This window comes from Musca autumnalis, unplaced genomic scaffold (assembly GCF_047663935.1).
Source record: "Musca autumnalis isolate F117 unplaced genomic scaffold, ASM4766393v1 scaffold_4, whole genome shotgun sequence".
NCBI lineage: Eukaryota > Metazoa > Arthropoda > Insecta > Diptera > Muscidae > Musca > Musca autumnalis.
In genome coordinates, this window is record NW_027411977.1 from 155,102,164 (window position 1) to 155,123,218 (window position 21,055).

The 21,055-nt window shown below is 34.2% G+C and overlaps 1 protein-coding gene across 4 annotated transcripts in view; it reads left to right on the forward strand.

Annotated features, from left to right (window-relative positions):
- Positions 1–21,055, forward strand: part of LOC141400619 (paired box protein Pax-6-like) — a 260,551-nt gene that overhangs the window by 229,306 nt on the left and 10,190 nt on the right. For all 4 annotated transcript variants that reach the window (XM_073979911.1, XM_073979913.1, XM_073979909.1 and 1 more), the window contains one exon: positions 20,659–21,006. In XM_073979911.1, coding sequence (XP_073836012.1) covers positions 20,659–21,006 — 348 coding nt within the window. The remainder of the gene's footprint in view (positions 1–20,658; positions 21,007–21,055) is intronic.

Below are 21,055 nucleotides of genomic sequence, written 5' to 3' on the forward strand. Positions count from 1 at the left end.
TTACCAAATTACCTTGCTGGTCTCTACAAGAGGAAGTGCCTGTACCAAAGCCATCAGGATGATGTTTCACTCTTTGTGGTAGAACTTTTGGACTTCATTCTAGCTCCTGTACATCTCTATTTTATCACACTCCCGCCTTTCCATTTCTCTCTTTTTCTTTTTCTGCGTTTCTCCTCTCTCCTTTTCTCCCGTGCGCTACTCGTTGCTACTGATTGTAGAGTAGTCCTATATGCCGCATTTTGCATGGAGTGGGCAATATTTTGCCATTGTGCTGATATGTTATCGGCACGAGGGATGCTTTCATTAAGCAATTGGGCTAGTTGAGTGGAATATGCTGTGGCTATCTGTTGTGTTTACAGCTTACCGATGTCCAACTTCCGCGTTGTATCTGTTCGTGCTTTATTTGTAACGTTTAGACGGGTCCGAATCTATGTTTGCTCCTCGGAACGATCGTACATCCAACACGCTTTATGAATGTCTTCCATCTATCACAACATGATCAATTTGATTACTTGTTCTTTGATCTAGAGACAGCCAGGTGCCCTTATGAATATCGAGATGTCTAAATCTGGAACTGCTAACTACCATGTTTTTTGAAGCTGCAAAGTTTATCAGCCTCATACCATGGTTAGATGTTTCACTGTGGAGACTGAATTTCCCGACTGTTGCTCCAAAGATATTCTCCTTTCCAATTTTGGCATTAAAATCGCCTAGAATAATTTTAATGTCATGGGCAGGGCAATGGTCATAAGTTTCTTCTAAGCGCCCGTAAAATATATCTTTGGAATGTTCGTCCTTGTCATCAGTGGGAGCATGAGCGCAAATAAATCTGATGTTGAAAAATTTCGCTTTTAATCGAATTGTAGCGAAGGTTTCATTCACTGGGGTAAAGCTGGAGACCAGACCAAACTGCACCTTCTCTATAAAGAGTGCGTACATTCCAGGCGCAGATTCGCAGATCATGGTATTGGTAGTATGCTTTTTTTCTAGGGGAGGGTTACTAACCCGACACCCAAACACAAGTTTTTAACGTTCTTATGGATGAACGCGGGGCACATGTTTGCTCACTACCATGGTGTAAGAAAGAAGGTGATACAATAATAGCAACCTATGTCTTCATTTGCTGTCAAAACATATTTTAAATCAAAAATAAATAACAAATATTTCGCTTCTATAAAAAATATCTGTGTACAACATCTTTGTTTAAGCTTCGCGAATAATATTTTAACGTTTTCTTCTAACATTTGTGGATATTTCGCGCAAAAAAAATTTGACAGCAAATGAAGACTACAAACTAACGTCAACTATTGGATCACCTTGTTAAATTCGCCTTGCTCACTACCTTTAACGGGTGACACCACGAGGAGGTCAGTGTCCACTTGAGATGAAAGAGGGACCAAGATAAGTCCTGGACTTTGCCATGTTAAAGGCGGTCTGGACCGTTCCTTCTGATAATAGCTGTGTCTTTTTACGTGATAATTAGTAATAATTATTACTAATGTTGCAGATTATGACAGTTGTATAAGCAAAAGTTGCTAAAAAAATGTTTCAGCAACATTCAGTAAGTAAAAAGACACAAATAATAAGGAGTCTGCGTACTCGATAATTTGTAATCATTATTACAAATGTTTCAAATTTTGACAGTTGTATAAAGGAAAAGTTGCTGAATACAATGCTTCAGCAACATTTAGTAAGTAAAAAGACACACCAAATATAACTTGAAATATTCCTTTCTGATTGCGATTTTAAGTTACCAGCAACCTGCATTGCTTCTGTTAAGGGTAATGTTTCTATACATTGTTACATAAAAATTTTTTTGTTGCATGCATACTTACTAGATGTACTAAACATTTGTTTCAGCAGCTTTTCCTTTATACAACTCTCAAAATCTGCAACATTAGTAATAATAGATGTGTCTTTTTACGAGAAAATTAGTAATAATTATTATTAGTGTTGCAGATGTTGACAGTTGTATAAGCGAAAAGTTGCAAAAAAAAATGTTTCAGCAACATTTAGTAAGTCAAAAGACACACCTAATTATGTGGTGTGATGGAATTGCAATTTTCGAATTACGAAAAAAGCTGAGTTGTGCTGAATTGTAATTTTCGAATTTCAAAAAAGTTAAGTTGTGCTGAATTGTGCTCAGTTTGTGCTCATTTGTGCCGCAAAAATTTTTTCGATATCTCCTACCGATTCACAATTTGAGTCTGAGAATCCAACTCAGCACAAAAAAGATCGTATCGATATTTGCATTTTTACAGAAATTACAGTGACTTATCGTTGAAAAATATTATTTGCCATTTTAACGAGTAACGAGCAGAGATGGAAATTTGCAATGTTAGGCGAAAAATGTGTGCTAGGCGAGCACAATTTACAGAATTGAAAAAATCCTATTTTTACGGAAGTGATAAGGTTTTTTTTCATTTTCAGCGAGTAACGAGTAATGTTAGAAATTTCCAATGTATGGACAAATCCAGCACCAAAAAGATCATCCCGATATTTGCATTATTACAGAAATTACAGTGATTTTTCATACAAAATACTGGTTTTTCGAAATTGTCATATCTTGAAAACGGTTAGAGATATTGGAAAAGTTTGAACGGCACAAGTTGGCAAAAATTGTGTAGAATTTAGCGCAACTTTTGTTTTTCCGAAAATCGAAAATTGCAACTCTGTCATATTTTCGAAAATATAGGTTTTTTTTTGAAAATGGTAGGAGATATCGAAAAAAAATTTTGCGGCACAATCTGAGCACAATTCAGCGCAACTTTTCTTTTTTCGAAATTCGAAAATTGCAATGCTGTCATGAATTCGAAAATATCGGTTTTTCGAAAATGGTACGAGATATCGAAAAAAATTTTACGGCACAAATGAGCACAATTCATCACAACTCAGCTTTTTTCTAAATTCGAAAAATTGCAATTCCATCGGATACCACATCACCTAATTATTACTAATTATCTCGTAAAAAGACACAGCTAATTGTATGCCTTTGTTTGTGTCTTTGTCATTCACATACACACATTTTCGTTTCGACATATGGTAAAAACCAAAAATGTTTAACAATCGATGAATCCTAGTTGCACCCTTTCAGAATTCGCAAACAGTTTACATAGTCTATATAATATGACTGAAATTCTTTAAAAAAAAAAAGTTTTGTAGGAGGGCTCTCATAATATGGGCCATTAAAAATGATTTACGTGGAAGCTGTGTTGGCATCAATGTAGAAAAATGGGTAAAAAAGGGTTGAAGCCAACAAGATTTTTATGTTTTCTTCCGATTTCTGGCTTAACCTTAAATTTTATAGACCTATGCCCAAGAAAGAATCAAGAATACTTCATGGGCTATATAATACTAGTGTATGATTTTTCGATATATCCACTGCATCCACCTAAAATTGATGATGACTTTTATTTTATTTATTTATTGTAGTTGTATACACACACCGCAATATTTAAAAATCTTAATTTAATGTATGTGTTATTGTAATGACAGTTTTACAGCGTTTGGTACACAAAATGCGTTAATGGGTAAATTATTTTTGAATTTCGGAATTTTTTAATAATCAGGACGCGCAACAAGATAATATTCAAAACTGAGTGTAGCATTACAGAACTCGATTTTACGTCATTTGATGGGTATCTCATGTGTGTGCTCCGTAGAGCATCCTAGTAATTGGAGTTCATAGTCAAAAATTTGATGCGCAATTTTTTTTAAAAACACATTTTTGCGTGTAAAATGTGTTATTAAATTTCCTTCTGCGTGAATTTAGTTTTATTACTCGCCGGATCTAATTAGCCCTTCCACATTCGAATCCAGACACTAAAACCGCGGATATAGATAGCTTGAAAATAGAGAAAATCAGCAAAACTATATTTTGGTCAATTCGCGTTCTAAACCGCTATTCTCTTTGAATACTTTTATATAAATGGAATTCTTTATACGCGATTATAATATTCACGAAAAGACAAGCCTAAATGCCAGAGATACGAGAGTAATATACATATACATACATATGTACATATGTATTTTACCCGAAATAGAATGTGGAGGCACATCCGTGGTTCTTGACGAATCTATTTGAAATAGGCGCATATTGACGTATTTTTGATGGGTGCTATTGAAATCGTATGCACATTGCGCGACTTTTACCCACTTTAAGATTTTTTTATTGTGCGATGCAACTGCCGGCACATTGGCCGCTGAGTGAAACATCTATATAGGCATTTTGAAAAAGATTGATTCGCTGTGTCCAAAATCGGATGAGCCTCAACTGATTTGAACTAATACGAGAATAACAGGCTTTTTAATTTTCTAGTTTTTTGAAAGATTGCACTATACAAAAATTCTCCCATCTTAATATACAACAAGTAAAAAAGCTACCGTAAAAAATTCTGAACTAAAATGCAATAATTAGTTTTCATTCCTGTCCCCAACCGAAAATCGGTACATAACGTGGGAACTTCAAATGTTTTTAACAGCTAGTTCGGAGGTATGTGGGCTATACAAAAATATGAACTTAAATGAACAATTTTTGTTGCAGAATTTTTGTTGGCTTTTAAATTTCAAATTACACAAAGTTCGTCCAAAAAATAAAGTTAAGGTACGGAAAATCGGGAGGTTTGTTTTGGGGCTATACCAAAACATGGACCTACGTTGGTTAAACATTTTAAGTAAAATCCTCAAAGTACCGAAAATCGGGAAGTATCGTTATATTGGGGCTATGTGGAAAATTGTTGATGCAGATGTGTGGTGACCACTACAACCTTCAAATGTCAAATTACAGTTAGTTCGGTTAAAAATTGTAGCTAAAATTGCAAAACTACTGAAAATTGGGAGGTACCGTTATATGGGAGCTATATCCGAACATGGACCTATGTTGACAATTTTTGATGGAGAGGTGTTGTGACCACTAAGAACTTCAAATGTCAAATTACTGCTAGTTCGGTTTAATATTGTAGCTAAAATCATCAAATTACTGAAAATCGGTAGGTACCGTTATATGGGGCCTTTATCAATACATCGACCTTTCTTGACAATTTTTGGTGGAGAGGTGTGGTGACCACTAGAAATTTCAAATGTCAAATGTTCAAATTACAGATAATTCGGTTAAAATTTGTAGATAAAATTATCAAAATGCCGAAAATCGGGAGGTACCGTTATATGGGGCTATACCAAAACATGGACCTATGTTCATAATTTTTTCGAATATAAGTTTTTTGGTCACTAAGAACCCTAAATATCAAATTATAGCTAATTCGGTCTAGAAATGTGACTTAAAACGTCAAAATATCTGAAATCAGGCGATAACGTTATATGGGGGCTATTCCAAAACATGGACCTATGTCCACTAGTTATATAAGTTTATTGACATTTAAGAACCCTAAATGTCAAATTATAGCCACATCGGTCTGAAAATGTAGCTAAAAAAGTCAACATACCGCATATCGGGGGTACCGTTATATGGGGGCTATACCAAAACGTGGACCTATTTCCACAACTTTTGTTATATAAGTTTATTGACACTTAAGAACCCTAAATGTCAAATTATAGCTACATCGGTCTGAAAATGTAGCTAAAAACGTCAAAATACCGTGAATCGGGGGGTACCTAAATGTCAAATTATAGCTAAATCGGTCTGAAAAAGTAGCTAAAAACGTCAAAATGCCGTAAATCGGGGGGTACCGTTATATGGGGGCTATACCAAAACGTGGACCGATATAGTCCATCATGGAACTTGACCTGTCTGCAAACAAAAGACGCATTTTCCCAAAATTTCAGCGTTCTATCTCCATTTTTGTGGATGCTAGAGTGATTACCAAAGACGGACGGACGGACGTGCACAGATCGACTAGAGATGGGCGCGTGCCTAAAAAATTAGGCACGAACATGCACGAACACGGACTAAAATTTTTATGCACATTCACGCACAAACACGGCGTTTTTCGGGAAGGCACGAACACGCACACTCACGCACGAAATTACAAAAAAAGGGAAATCGATAGGTGTACATTTATATGTTCAAAAATATTCATATGAAGTTTTCTGAGTGAAATCGGACACTTTTTCAATATGAGGTTTTTGATTTCCTTTATTTTTTGCTGTGGTGATGCTGCTCATCAACAACACATTTCAGCGGCTCCAGAGATATCGCGCCTTGAAGAAGTTAAATTCTGTAAAAACTACATGCAAAGAAATACTCATAACTTCTTTAATATTAGTCCAATTTGAAAAAATCTTTCAATCTTTCAATTGGACTTGGAATAAATTTTCGCGATTTACTATTTAAAATCAATTTTTAAAAATGACCCCTTCGATTTTCTTCAAAATTTTTTGTATAAAACTATGATCAATTAAAAAAAATTTTAAGTCCTATTTGGTAGTGGGATTCGAATGATTACTATTTGTTCTTAATTTTTTAAAATATGTCAATATAATTTTTCCTTTATACCAGTGCACTATAGGTAATTTGCCCTGCTTTTGAGACAAAAATTAATAACAGCGGAATTAAAGGATTTTTTAACTTTTTGAATTATTTATATGTAAAAGTGAGATAAAACAAAGATTTTTACAGATAAATTCGGATATAACGAACAACGGTTATAAGCAACTACGTATATAACGAGCAAAGCTATTTTTTCCAATGCAATTTTCATTAGTTTTCTTATACACAACAAACTGTTGAAAACGATCACGGTAGTAAGCAACAAAAATTTTGTCCCCGCGAGTAGATTTTCCAATGAATTGTTACTACAGTTTTGTATATTTTTTGAATATACGCTAATAAACCGAGTTTAGTACTCCCTTAAACCGTATCAATGATTAATATGTAATAGAGAGATAAAATAAAGCTTACTACTGCCGCACCGTTTATAGAAAACCACGGATATACCAAACAATTTGTCGCAATTACTTATTTTACTTGCAATGAAATTGTAAACAACAATATTTTCACATTTATTGTTTATTTTCTCAAACCAAACTTCCACAATTTTAGGACTTTTTATTGAGAAGTAACCTAATAAAATCTCGTAAATATTAAAAAACGGGCAAAATCGGGTTTTGAAACCTAGTAATACCAATGCAGAAGATTTTCAGTAATGTGTTCTAGGTGGCAAAATCACGGCCAAACACGGCCAATTTAGTATAAGTCTATATGTAGTGAGTTTAAGAAAAATAAAATATTTATTTCTGACTTTTTGTGTTTTTTGGTCGCTACCCAAAATGTTTAAGCCATATTATGTATTAAATAAATTCCTCTCGCAATTGCCAATCTATGCCATTTTACATATATTTATATTTGGTTTATTTTTCCGCGGTTTTAAATACATTGAAATATGCCTTACAATATATATATTTTTAGTTCTTCTTCGAAATTCTCACTTTGAATGCAATTTAAACCGCGATAGTAACGCTATTTTGAAAAATATCATTCATATTAATAAATTTTGACATGTTCTTTATTCAATGCCAACTAAAACATTATTATTATTAAAAGTTGCAAAATCGACTTTTTGCCTCAAAAACTGGGCAAATTACCTATAGTGCAGTGTGAAACATTTGTTATTTTACCAAAAAATTTAAACAATATTTTTTTTAACATTTGTTTTGTTGTTTTATTAAGGCATTTATCTTAACCATCGTAAAAACAGAGTTATTTTTAGATTTTGAAAATGGATTAGCAATTATTGTTCCAGCCGGACAATAAACTAACTAAGCTGATGATCAAATAACTATGACTGAGCATCCGAGCCAAGTAATATACCAAACATTAAAGGGATTTTTTGCCAGAAGATTATTATTTAGATACGAAAGAGGATTTGAATATGAAATATTTAATGTTTAAACATTTCGCGGGCAAAAAAAAAATCATTCAGTAATACCCACTAATGCTGGTACACCAATTTCTAAACCATTCTTAAAATCGCAAAATAAAGATATTTTTTAAGATGTTTACGATAAATTCCTAAATAAAACACCAACAAAGATGTAAATAAATGCAACGTATTGTGTTTTTTGTAAAGTAACATATTTTGCACAGTAGTATATAAAAAAAAACGTTATTGACAAATTTAAAAAAAATTCGAAAAAATAGTTATTATTCGAAGTAGGACTTAAAATTTTTGTAATTGATTGTAGTTTTATACAAACAATTTTCAAAAAATCGTAGGGGTCAAGCCAACTGTGCCAATTTTTTTTCTATTTTTTTATTAAATAGGTGATAAAACAACAAAACATTCTAAAAAGAATTTTTTCAAATTGGAGCAATATTAAAGAAGTTATGAGTATTTCTATGCATATAGTTTTCACTTTTTCGTTTTTCGTCTATTTGCCATTTTGCTCCAAAAACTCTGAAAATTCGTTTAAATGTGGCATTGTAATTTCCCGCTCATCATTAGAAAACTCTAAATTAGCTAATAAAAAATGCATCTCCTTAGACGCGGGAAATAAAAATGTCCCTATAAGATGTGTCATTCATTGTTAGTACAAATCGTTTCAGAAATGATTTCTTTCAAATCTTTCATGAATTGAGTCAATGGTATCAATTGAGCAGACTTTCAAAGGTTTTTTAGACCAAAGGGCAAAAATGTGCATAGTAGTGTACATTTCCGAGCTTATTTTTTCGGAACACTCTTTGAATATTTTATGAAAACCCAATAGAGGTTCTAGCAAACTTTAAGTCAGATATACGATCCACCTCATTCTTTTGTAGCAAAATACTCTTAATCTATTTCTGGACTTGGTATATTCTCTCAAGCAACGTGTTCTTATATCTTGTTTTATCATTTTCGACAATTTGTTGTTTAGTTCCGACTGCTTAAAATATCTTACAACGTTTTTTGGGCAGTCAGTATCAGTTTTCCCAATTCGGGAAGAGGATGTTTTTCAATAACATCATCCATAACGATAATACAATCAGATAAACATCTCCTTTGCAAAGAGAGTATATTGCGTTAACACTCTGAGTAGTTTTTGTGTTTGCTTCTCTCATGGACAAAACAAATTGCCAACAAAAATCATATTTTTTTTCACTCATACTCTGGCCTCTCCCCTCATAACAAAACGGCAATAAGTAACAGACTACAAAAACGAAGCAAAAAATTTTAGGCACTTCTTGTTCGATTTTCGTGTTTAGTATGGTCTCTTGCACGACTTCTAAAGGGAGACAAAAAATTTAGCACGATCGTGTCACATAGTGCAGATCGTGTTTAGTCGTGTCGTGCAAAAGCGTGTCAAACAAAAAAACACGATCACGCACGGCCAAAAATGTATTCCGGCACGACACGCACAAACACGGCGTTTTTCGAGAAGGCACGAACACGCACTACTCACGGCACGACACGCGCCCACCTCTAAGATCGACTCAGAATTTTACCCTGATCAAGAATATATATACTTTATAGGGTCGCAAATGAGTATTTCAATGCGTTACAAACGGAAAAACAAACTGAATATACCCTCCATACTATGGTGGAGGGTATAAAACCGCCCTTTTTAAAAAAGGTGCAAAAATTGGCAAGAAATGACGACTAAATATTATGAAAGTAATCACCATCAGCTTCCTGATTCATAACAAATTTTGTCTCACTTCTGTATATTTATGCAAGGACACAGCAAAATAAAAAAGTATATTTCACAAGACAATATTTTTTTTTTATACAAAAAAGTGCCAACTTTGACACTGCACCAACTAATGACATCTATCGGTATTAACAAAAACTAATTATTTTCGGTTAAATTGAAGTGTTTTAATTATACCGCGAAAAGAAAAATTAAAATGTTGAAACCTCCAAAAAATAGTTTTGGCCAAAAATGTCTTGATTGAGACCATAGTAGATTGTAATTTCAATATTAATCTTAATTTCTATTTGTCATGTGCACAATTATTGGCAATATAACGCCATCTATTGTGTAATAGTAATACTTCAAAAGCTGTTTAAGAATAATGACAGTCGAACAGTTTTACATGTTTATTCGCTGTCAAAGGAACTAGATTGCCCTTGAAAGTAGACGTGCTGTTTTTACTTGTGCAAAAAAATCATTTGTATTTTCTTGGATTTCAACAACAACCGACTTTTAACAGGCATCCAATTTGCATTTAACTGCAATGGAGGTGCCTGAATCCCTTCCAGATATGGAATTTGACGTCTCAGAAGTTGTTGCATCAACTTCTGATCATCATCCTCTACCGGCGTTAGCAACAACAATTACGAAGCCAAAACAAACAAAGGCTAATATACAAAATGAGCGCAAAAGACAAAGAATAGAAAGCGCGTTATCCCCAATTAATTTGGACATCTCAGATCTTAATGAGAGATTGTCAAAGCATAATCCCGAAGATCAGAACAAATTTGGCATTTTAGGTGCCCTTGCTGACATGGACATAGGAGTGTCTAACCCCACACCTATTGTTTCAAAGACCAAAGTTGTCAAAGATGGCGAACCCAAAAAGAACAAGTAAGAACGGCGTTAAGTTCGGCCGGGCCGAACTTGTTATACCCTCCACCACAAGTTGTATTGAAGTAAAATGGAATAATTAGTTTCCTTTCGTGTATGAAGAAGACTTAATACTAAATTTCAGCAATTTCGGTAAAACAATGTGAGGCACCATTCTATGGGGGCTATTTCAAAACGTCGATCTATACCGACAAATTTCTGACGGAAAGTTTTTAGGCTCAAAGAAGACTAAATACCAAATTTCCTATATTTCGGTAAGAGAATGTGGCTTAAACTTAAAAATACCGAAAATCAAGAAGTACGCTTCTATGGGGATATAGGAAGACGTGGACCTATACTGATAATACTCTTCTGGAATATTATATAACTCTTGGAAGACGAATAACGAATTTCAGCCATTTCGGTTGGATATTGACATCACAATCTTCAGTATTACGAAAATCGGGAGGTACCGTTCTATGGGGGCTATATCGAAACGTGGACCTATACCGACGAATTTTAGTCAGAAATGGGCAATATGTAAGCGTAGACCTGTACAGACATATTTCTGACGAAAAGTTTCATATCACATTGAAGACTAAATACCAAATTTCAACCATTTTGGTGGAATATTGAAGACACAACCTTCAAAATACCGAAAATCGGGAGGTACCGTTCTATGGGGGCTATATGAAGGTGTGGACCGATACCGACAAAATTCTGGGGGAAAGTTTTGTACCCCTAAAGAAGACTACGTACCAAATTTCAACCATTTTGGTAGGATAATGAAGCTAAAACCTTAAAAATACCGAAAATAGGGAGGTACCGTTCTATGGGGGCTATATCAAAACGTGGACCGATATATCCCATTTTCAATACCAACCATCCTGCAAGTAATAAAAACTTCTGTACCAAATTTTGACTCCCTATCTTTAAAATTGCGAGCTGTATCTTGATTTCAACAGACAGACAGACGGACGGACTGACGGACGGACGGACGGACGGACAGACGGACATGGTCAAATCGACATAGAATTTTATGCTGATCAATAATATATATACTTTATAGGGTCTCCGACGAATATTTCGATGTGTTACAAACGGAATGACAAATTTAATTATACCCTCCATATGGTGGAGGGTATAAAAATTGTTGTCCACCAATATTCGTTTTCAATGTGAACATAAATGCGTTAGTTGACACATTAAAGGAAAAACTTCCAGAGGGTTCATTTAGAATCAAAAACGTTAATAAAACGAAAAGTAAACTGTATTTTGCAGATGCCAAAGTACATGCGTCAATGATGGCTATACTAAAAGCGAAGAACATTCATTCCTATTCATTTACATCTAAGGAGCTGAAACAAACCCCATTAATTATTAGGGGTCTTTATATGTATGCTGACAGTGACGCATTAAACTAGAGCTTGACAAACTCGTGCCAGACTGCGTAGCTAGCGTAACAAAATTCAAAACACCCATGTCCATTAAAAACCAAAATGACACTGGGTTATTCTTGGTTTCACTGCATCCAGGCAAAAAGTTTGGAGATGTTACCCACATTAATGACGTGCTGAGCCAGACAATTACATAGGAAAAACCAAAAAAGAATAATGGGGACACCCAATGTCATAGATGTCAACGCTGGGGGCACATTTCTCGAAACTGTAATTCGGCTTATAAGTGTGTCAAGTGCAGCCAAAATCATTTACCTGGAGAATGTAAACGCTCGAGTACAGACAGTTCAGAACCCTATTGCATCAACTGTGCAAAACCAGGACACGCAGCAAGCTGGAAGGGATGTCCTACGTACAAACAATACGTCGCCGCAAGACACAAAAAAATCGTCAAAGCCATTGAAGACAAAAAAATTGCTGAAACTAATGTGAGAAGAGCACTAAACATGTCAGCAATAACCCCTGGGAAAATTTTTTCCAGTTTTTTCAACACCATGCCAGACAATTCCGTTGGAAATACGCAAAAACCACCACTTATTCAAGAGTTCCTAAAACTAGCCAACCTTTTCCTCGAACCAGAACAATTAACTCTGGAACAAGAAATAGAAAAATTCTTAAGCGAATTCAAAAATATGTCAAAGAGCGAAGCCAAAAAAGAATTCCTGAGGCTTCTAACAAAAGTCAAAACTAATTATGGACCATAGATCCATTACATTTCTGTTTTTCAACGTACGGTCACTGGTGGACGCTAGCCGTCAGATTGAATTGAGAAACATTCTCCACAGTAACCATGTCGATATTGCTATGATTCAAGAGTGCCACCTCCGAAAATACAAAAACGTGAGGATGGACGGTTACAACTTCATCTTTGACAATTCTCGTGTAGGCGTTGCTATTATACTAAAAAATAACATCAACTTCACACGACTACATCTCGGTGATATAGGCATTAATACAATGCTAGTACAAATAGAAATGGTCACAAACAATTGCGTGAAGAAGTTCTTAACTGGATCCGCATATATACCCTGCAGTTACCCCGTAAACAAGCTTGAATCGGACTTGAAGAACCTACTTCAATTTAGTAATAACTTCGATGGTTTCGTGATTGGAGGTGACCTCAACTCTAGAAGCTCTTATTGGGGAGATATTTGCGAAAATTCCAATGGAAGAATTTTGCGATCATGGCTTGATGATAACTGCCTGGATGTTATTCGTCTTTGCGATTCAGTTCCTGGATAACTTTTTACTAAGTTCCAACTTGCTCAACCAAGGAAATAGAAACTTCAATATATCTACTATACCGTCATTTTCCGACCATTTCCCAATCAAATTGGTACTGAAACTCGAATGCTCCAGTTTGGTTCTAATGAATCCACGATCCTTTATATCGTATAAAAACACAAATTGGACTGTATTCCGCCAAGATTTAAACGTAATGTCGCAAGAAATAATGCCGCCAACGAACAGACAATTGGAAAATGTTGAAATAGAGGCAGTCATAGAATCGTTTAATAACGAATTTTCTAGAATTCATGACTTGCATACGCAAAAAAATCATCTTAAAGACGGTAAACCACCACTCCCCGATAATATCAAAAGATTTTTTAAGATTAAACATCAGTGGCAAAAGGAGTTGAAGAAAATCTTCCACCGCAATGGAAATCGAACGAGTCGTGAGTATACTATACTTTCAAAAAAATACAGCTTTTAAAAACTATCATACAAGAACTTCTACATATCGAATCTGCCCGAAATTTCAATGAAAAACTAAAAAATATCAAGCCTGGTCCGTCTGCGTTTAAAAAAATTGCCCAATTTACAGGGAAAAACAAGTCTGTGTTCTGCCAAAAACTGAGTCATGGCGATAACATCATTACAAATAACTCTGAAATTGCAAATCATTTTCAGTCATTTTATTCTTCAATTTTTCGAGAAACTGTACCGACGAATCATGTAGATGACCTTAATTCCAGAGTCGCGGCATGCATTGGCTCCTCTGCGGCCCACATCTATTCTTTCGATAATAACTTCGACGCCTTAAACAATCCAGATAGCTTCCACTTTACAGCGCCTGAAAAAATAAAGAATATTATTAGCAATATGAACTCAAAAAAATCGTCTGGACCAGATGGTATTTCAAATTTTATCATAAAAAAATTTCCTGATTCCACCATCATTACAATGGAAATTAGCAAAAATACTACCAATAAAAAAGAAATCTCAAAGTATTTCTCCTGAAGACTTCCGACCAATTTCACTCCTGTCCAACGTTGGCAAATTGTTTGAGGCTGTTCTAAAAGAAAAAATGGAAGCTGAACTAATAGTAAATCCGATTTCTGACTATCAGTTTGGGTTTAGATCGGGCCATTCCACACAACATGCGCTGCTTAAGTTCCATAGCGACATTACAACAAATCTAAGGAGTCAAGTATGTACAGTTGCAATATCGTTGGATATTCAAAAAGCATTTCATTCTGTTTGTCACCTCGGAATCCTGTACAAACTAATAAATATCGGTATAGATCCATACCTGGTAAATATATTGGAAAGCTTCTTCACATCACGAAGATTTATGGTCCAAATTAATGACGCATCCTCACCAATGGGTTTGATTAAAAGTGGTGTCCCGCAAGGGAGCATATTAGGCCCGTATCTCTTCAATATATTCCTGTATGATTTTCCACACATTGAACTAAATTCACAGGCAATATTATATGCAGACGACTGTCTTATTTACGCACACGATGCTTCACCCGCTATAGCACTGGACAGAGCGAAATCTCACCTTAATGTCATCAACAACTTTTATAACAAATGGGGCATAAAAATTAACGCAGAGAAATCTGTAGCAATTGGCATACGCAATGCCTCCGGAAAGTGCCCTAAATTTGTAGTACCTGAAAGTAAACTGCTGCATTTAACCCTCGACGGTGTGGAGATACCATTCAAATCTTCGTTGAAATATTTGGGCGTGCATTTCAACAATTTGATGAAGTTCAACACACATGCTCGCAACACCATGCAAAAGGCAAAAGGAGTATTAGCAAAATTCTCATATATTTTAAATAACAACTACTTGCCTGTAAACACGAAACTGCTTCTTTACAAAGAAAAATCATCATCTGTGATAAATCGTCATTGATTAAGATTATATTTACATTTGCCTTAAATAGCTTATTAAGCTCAACATATATGAGCATTCGTTTTTTTTCACATATTAATTAGCTGTGATATCTAACAAAATACCTTTAAGGTTATCAAAATTATTAAATTTACGTATGTATATACTCTCTGTTAGATAAATGTTCCAAACAGGTCTTTGTTATTTAGTTTTAAGTTTTGTTTTTATTACTCGTTCTATCTATTTATTACACAGACACATATGCTCTGTACGAAACAGCTGAGGTCGAGAGCAAACCTCATTCCCTCTTTTTACCGTCTTTATTGTTCATTATACTTTAATCATACTTTGCAAAGTAGCATATACATATCAGTAGTAGTTAGAACAAGACAACAATAGTTCTAAAAAAAATTCTGTTAATCATTTGTATTGTATCAAAAATACCATCGAAAAGAAGAAGACTCAAATAAAAAAATTACAAAAAAAAAGACATAATTCGCTGTCAAAATAAAATAACCAAAAGCCACTCAATTAAAGCACACCGGGGAGATTGACATGATGACAACTACCCTCAAATGGCAGGTTGAATTACCTGAAATCTTTTTCTTTTGCGATTTTAAAGCAGCCGGAGGTGAGCCTGTTCCAAATTGAAAAACATTCCACTGGAGAGAGCAGCAAACATATTCAGCCCAATCATGAATATTCTTGCGGAATGCAGTTCTCGCGGAATAGATTTTTCTCGAGAGAACATTCCTCCTATCATAAATAATGTGAGAAAAATAATCATTGAATTTGGCAGCACTGAAGGGTCTTTTTCATACCTTGTGTGCCCTAACTGTTGTGAAAACAAAGATTTAAATACATTAAGATTGGAATTCTCAATTGTTAACATTTGTCAATAGATGGGGTTAAGCTCTGTTGTTACGATATCATAACAACATTCTGTGAGATAGTTAACCATTTCAGGGGATTTTAACCGCTAAGTTCATACTCAATGAACTGGAAACTGCTATGGAATACAATCCTGAGTCCAAATCTTTGCTTTCCTACAATCTGTATAAGCCGAGTTGCGCTTTAATGGGGTTTTTAACATTAACATAACCCTGTTGTTGATAAAATGTTTATATACTTTGTTTCATAAACATATTTGCATTTTGCATCTTTTCTAGTCTTTATGTTCTATGTCTTTGGTGAAAACCAAAGATGTAAATATAATAAGATGGGAAAAGTCAATTGTTAACACTTGTCAATAGATGGAGTTAAGCTCTGTTGTTACGATATCATAACAAAATTCTGTTAAGTAGTTAACAATTTCTGACGTTTTTAACCGCTTAGTTTATATTCAATGAACTGGAAACTGCTATGGAATACAATCCTGAGTCCAACTTTTTGCTTTCCTACAATTTGTATAAGCCGAATTGCGCTTTAATGGGGGTTTTATCATTAACATACCCCTGTAGTTGGTAAAATGTTTATATACTTTTTTTCATAAACATTTGTGCATTATGCATCTTCTCCAGTCTTGACAGTTCTATGTCTTTGGTTTTCACCATGTTTATGAAACAAAGTATATAAACATTTTACCAACAACAGGGGTATGTTAATGATAAAACCCCCATTAAAGCGCAATTCGGCTTATACAAATTGTAGGAAAACAAAAAGTTGGACTCAGGATTGTATTCCATAGCAGTTTCCAGTTCATTGAATATGAACTAAGCGGTTAAAAACGCCAGAAATTGTTAACTACTTAACAGAATTTTGTTATGATATCGTAACAACAGAGCTTAACTCCATCTATTGACAAGTGTTAACAATTGACTTTTCCCATCTTAGTATATTTACATCTTTGGTGAAAACAAAGAGAAAATGTTAAGTGTTTATGTTTTTAGACAAAATTAACAAATTTAATCAGAAGTGGTTACTAATTATGAAAAATATCAAATGTGCTTGCAAAATTCCAAGGAGACTCCATTGTGCTATGGAACTGCCACTATCATGATTGTTTAAAGAAACGAGTGTTTTTTAATAAAATAATGGCAAAAATTAAAAAAATATGCATTTTGAAATAAAAGTAATTGAAAATATGCATTTATCCAGTGCTTTATCAACAATTGTTGTGAAGCAATTTTGTATGTTCAATATTCTCTCATCCCATCGTTGATCGGTACAAAAAGTGGAGAGTGACTGAGTTTACACACTAATGTTATTTTTTAAAATTTGTTCAATTTTTAATAAATTTCCATCGCAAGTTAAAGATTTTAGCATAAAATTCCAACAAAAGTATTTATTTTGCATGTTTTGTACAAAGTTTGTGGGAAATACTACGATTTTTTGTAAACTCCCTTCAGTTTTGCAAGGGAGATTTTTTTGGAGGAAAACACATGTTTTGATTTTTTGTTTGTGATAGCAAAGAAGGGAAAGCAGAGAAATTCCGCACGGAATTTTCATTCATGATTGGGCTGATTATTTTTCTGCATGTGTTACCGATTTATGCATACATTTTCTCATAACAGCCAAGAATACATTTTTAATTATTTTTTCTTTATATGAGAATAAGAACCGCTATAACTTTTGTGCGCATCGGTCAAATTTGTGTACGCGAACAGTTTTCAAACCAGAATTTTTTTCTTAACCTCTATACCAAAAATCGTAGATGTGCTCGCAAAAAATGTTTTTAATTCTTTTTAAAACGGAATTGCAAAAGTAATTTGGTTTTTACCATATGTACATAAACAGGCTGTTATACTCGTGTTTTATTTAAGTTAAGCTAAACGCATAAAATATCGCAATTTGGCTTAAATTATGTATTAGAATTTAAGATAAAATTCAATTTCAGTAAAAATAGCTTAGTTAAGCAAAACGTATCTAGCCGGTCCCAAGCCCGTATAAAGGAGGAGGGAAAGTCGATCAATCACAAATTGCTGCAGTAGACTGGGAGTCTTGGGAAATAGGAGGTCTGAAAGATCGACCTGATCCATGGTCCCCCAAGTAGGTTGGCTTTGGGCTGCTAACCCAATCTCTTAAAAAACTCTATCAATGAAACGTCAACAAATGAAATTATCAGGCAGGTCACAGAAACCAATTCCGATCGAAAGTGGTATTGATTCCGTATTTAGCGTCTTCAGAAACCGATAAACGAAATTTTTTTTTTTCAGAATTAGTGGAATCGTATTTTTTGGAAACATGTCACTTTAAAATACTCCATAAAAAAACTTAAAAATAATAAAAATATTGTTTAATTAACAAAACCACATTTTTTTTTAATTTTATTTAAAAAAATTCGCACTTTTCCTATTTCTCAATCAACGAAACCAATTACATATTAACAAAGTATTGCCACATAATTTTTTCGTTGTAAATTTGTAAAAACTAAACAATCTGGCATTACGAATGATAAATTTAATAATAGAGTTGGGCAATTGAACGACCTAGTTCACTGTCCTAGTTCAGAAACGTATGAGTAACATCATACAAACTAACGTGAAATAATAAGTATACGCATTTTGTTCAAAGAAACGACCGGTGTCCATTGAACTAGATTGTGAACTAGGTGGTTCAATATAGTTCAATTTGCACAACTCTATTTAATAAGTCCCAATTTACATTAGGCGAGTTTACTTGCGGCAATTGTCAGTTTGATGGAGAGAGGTGAGATATATGGTAACCCTTTGCCTCTCAACACCCTCTCTCACCCACAAACTGACAATTGCCGCAAGTAAACTCGCCTAATGTAAATTGGGACTAAGAAAGAACTCAACCAAGGTATTTTTTCAATGTTATGATGATTTTTTGCAAAAACAATAGAAAAAATGAAAATCCAAAAAAAAACCTTTTTTTTCTCACAAAAAAAAATTTTCTTAAAAACAATGTTTTCACTATTCTACTTCTACAGTGCACAATGGTCCCAAATCCAAATTTTCTGGCCAAAACTATTTCAACGTCCATTTTGTATTGAAATTAATTATTATTTATATTAAATGTGTACAAACAGCAATTCGATCGACCAACATGACCAAAAACTGCCAAAATTTGTTGAACAGGGTGGTCCCGTTGTGTGGGGTCTAAACCAAAACATTAACATATGTTAATAATTTTTGGTACGAATGATTCATATCTTCCAAGAGTTCAAAATACCACATTTCAGCCGAATCGGTCATAAAGTGTCGCTAAAATCCACAAAATATCTAAAATCGGACGGTACTTTTATGTGGGGGCTATGACAAAAAATGGACCTATTTTCAAAAAAAATATACATACTTGTTTTCTACACTCTGAAACCCTTAAATATGAATTTTAGGGAAAATCGGTTGATAGATGTGGGTATTACCGTTCTATTTCAATCTTGTAGTTTTGGTCAATGGAATGGCGTTTCCGCAAACAAGTCTGCAGTTTAAAAGTTTGGAAATATGTTCCACATTCATAGGAAAATAATAAGATACGAAAACAACCGCTATTTTAATACACTGAGGGAAATCTTAGCACATTTTAACAGCAACATACAAATCTAAAACCTCAATGTCTATGACTGTGTTTTCCCGCGAAAACAGGACTTACATATGAGAGTTCAATTAAAAAAACTTCTATATTCGTAAAGTCCTGAATGAAGAGCTTGAGTTGAACCAATTATATTAGAAAATTTCACAGTTAAGAACAGTCGCGGACATCGAAATAAGAACACATATAAAATTCAAATCCCAAAGGTTGTGGTTAATTTTAAAAAGTGATAAGATTTCCCTCAATTTATTAATAGCGGATGTTTTCATATCAGATTATTTTCCTATGAATGTGGAGCATATTTCCAAACCTTGAAACGGCAGATTTGTTTGCGGAAACGTCATTTTATTGACCAAAACTACAAGATTTTTATTTTGACGTTTTTCATAATTTTTTTGAAAATGTTCCATCTTATCAGCATCCGAAGCACTTGATTGTATGCGTCGAGGTTGTCTGTGTCATATTCTATGTTATTGTGAAGAAATGTGACATAACCGCGTGTCACCCTCTGATATTCCGAGATCGTTCAATTATCTGTCAATTTAATCCCTTTTCCGTTGTTTTTTGCTCTCCGCGGAATTATTTGGAGGGTTTCTTTGGTGAAAAATTATTAAAAAACCTTGCTTGATCGACTGAAGGAAAATTTGGCGGTAATATCTCAACAATTCGCGAAAATAACATGACTGTTCTATCCTGATGACCAAAAATAAATGCATATTATGTTTGGATCCAAACATATATTTGTTTGCAACCGGTCCCAAAAATATATTTGTTTGTATCCAAACATATTTCTAACATAAATTTTTCTGCGTGCACCACCAAGAAAAAACAAGGTAACAATAGCTGAGACATACAGAAATGCAGTAGTAAAATACCAATATCCGTGTGGTAAAGAAGGAAAATGCTAATGATCGAAATAGATGGAGATAATTTGTAGACGCCCTATATTCCTCGTGAAGATTTTCTGTTGTTTCTGTCGTAATGAAAAAATAATCAAAACTTGAATGCAACTTTTTAACGCAGGGAAACACATTGATATTTCAAAAAATCCAGAAAAGTTATAACCCTAATATAAATATGTACTTTATTTTAATCACATGTGTGTGTCTTTAATATTATTTTTATTTATTTACTTATTTATTTTAGGTGTCTGCACAAATGCCACTGCACCGTCAGTATCATCCATTAATAGGATTTTACGAAACAGGGCTGCTGAACGCGCTGCGGCAGAATTTGCACGCGCTGCAAGCTATGGTTATATTAATCCACAACATCCATACGCAAGCTTCCCAACATGGCCAACAGCATTGGCAACAACGCCCCAAATGTGGCAACCTGCCCCTATTAATCAGACTACTACCATTGTTGATAAACCCATCGAATCTTGCAACAACGAGACGGAGAATAGCAATTATAACGACTGCCTTACAAGTATGTCTCCAGCTTCTAGTGGCAATGACACTTTGGGATCTCCGGAAGCCAACAGAATGATAGGTATGATTAGTTGCAAATTTCGAATATAATTTTAAATTATAACAATAAT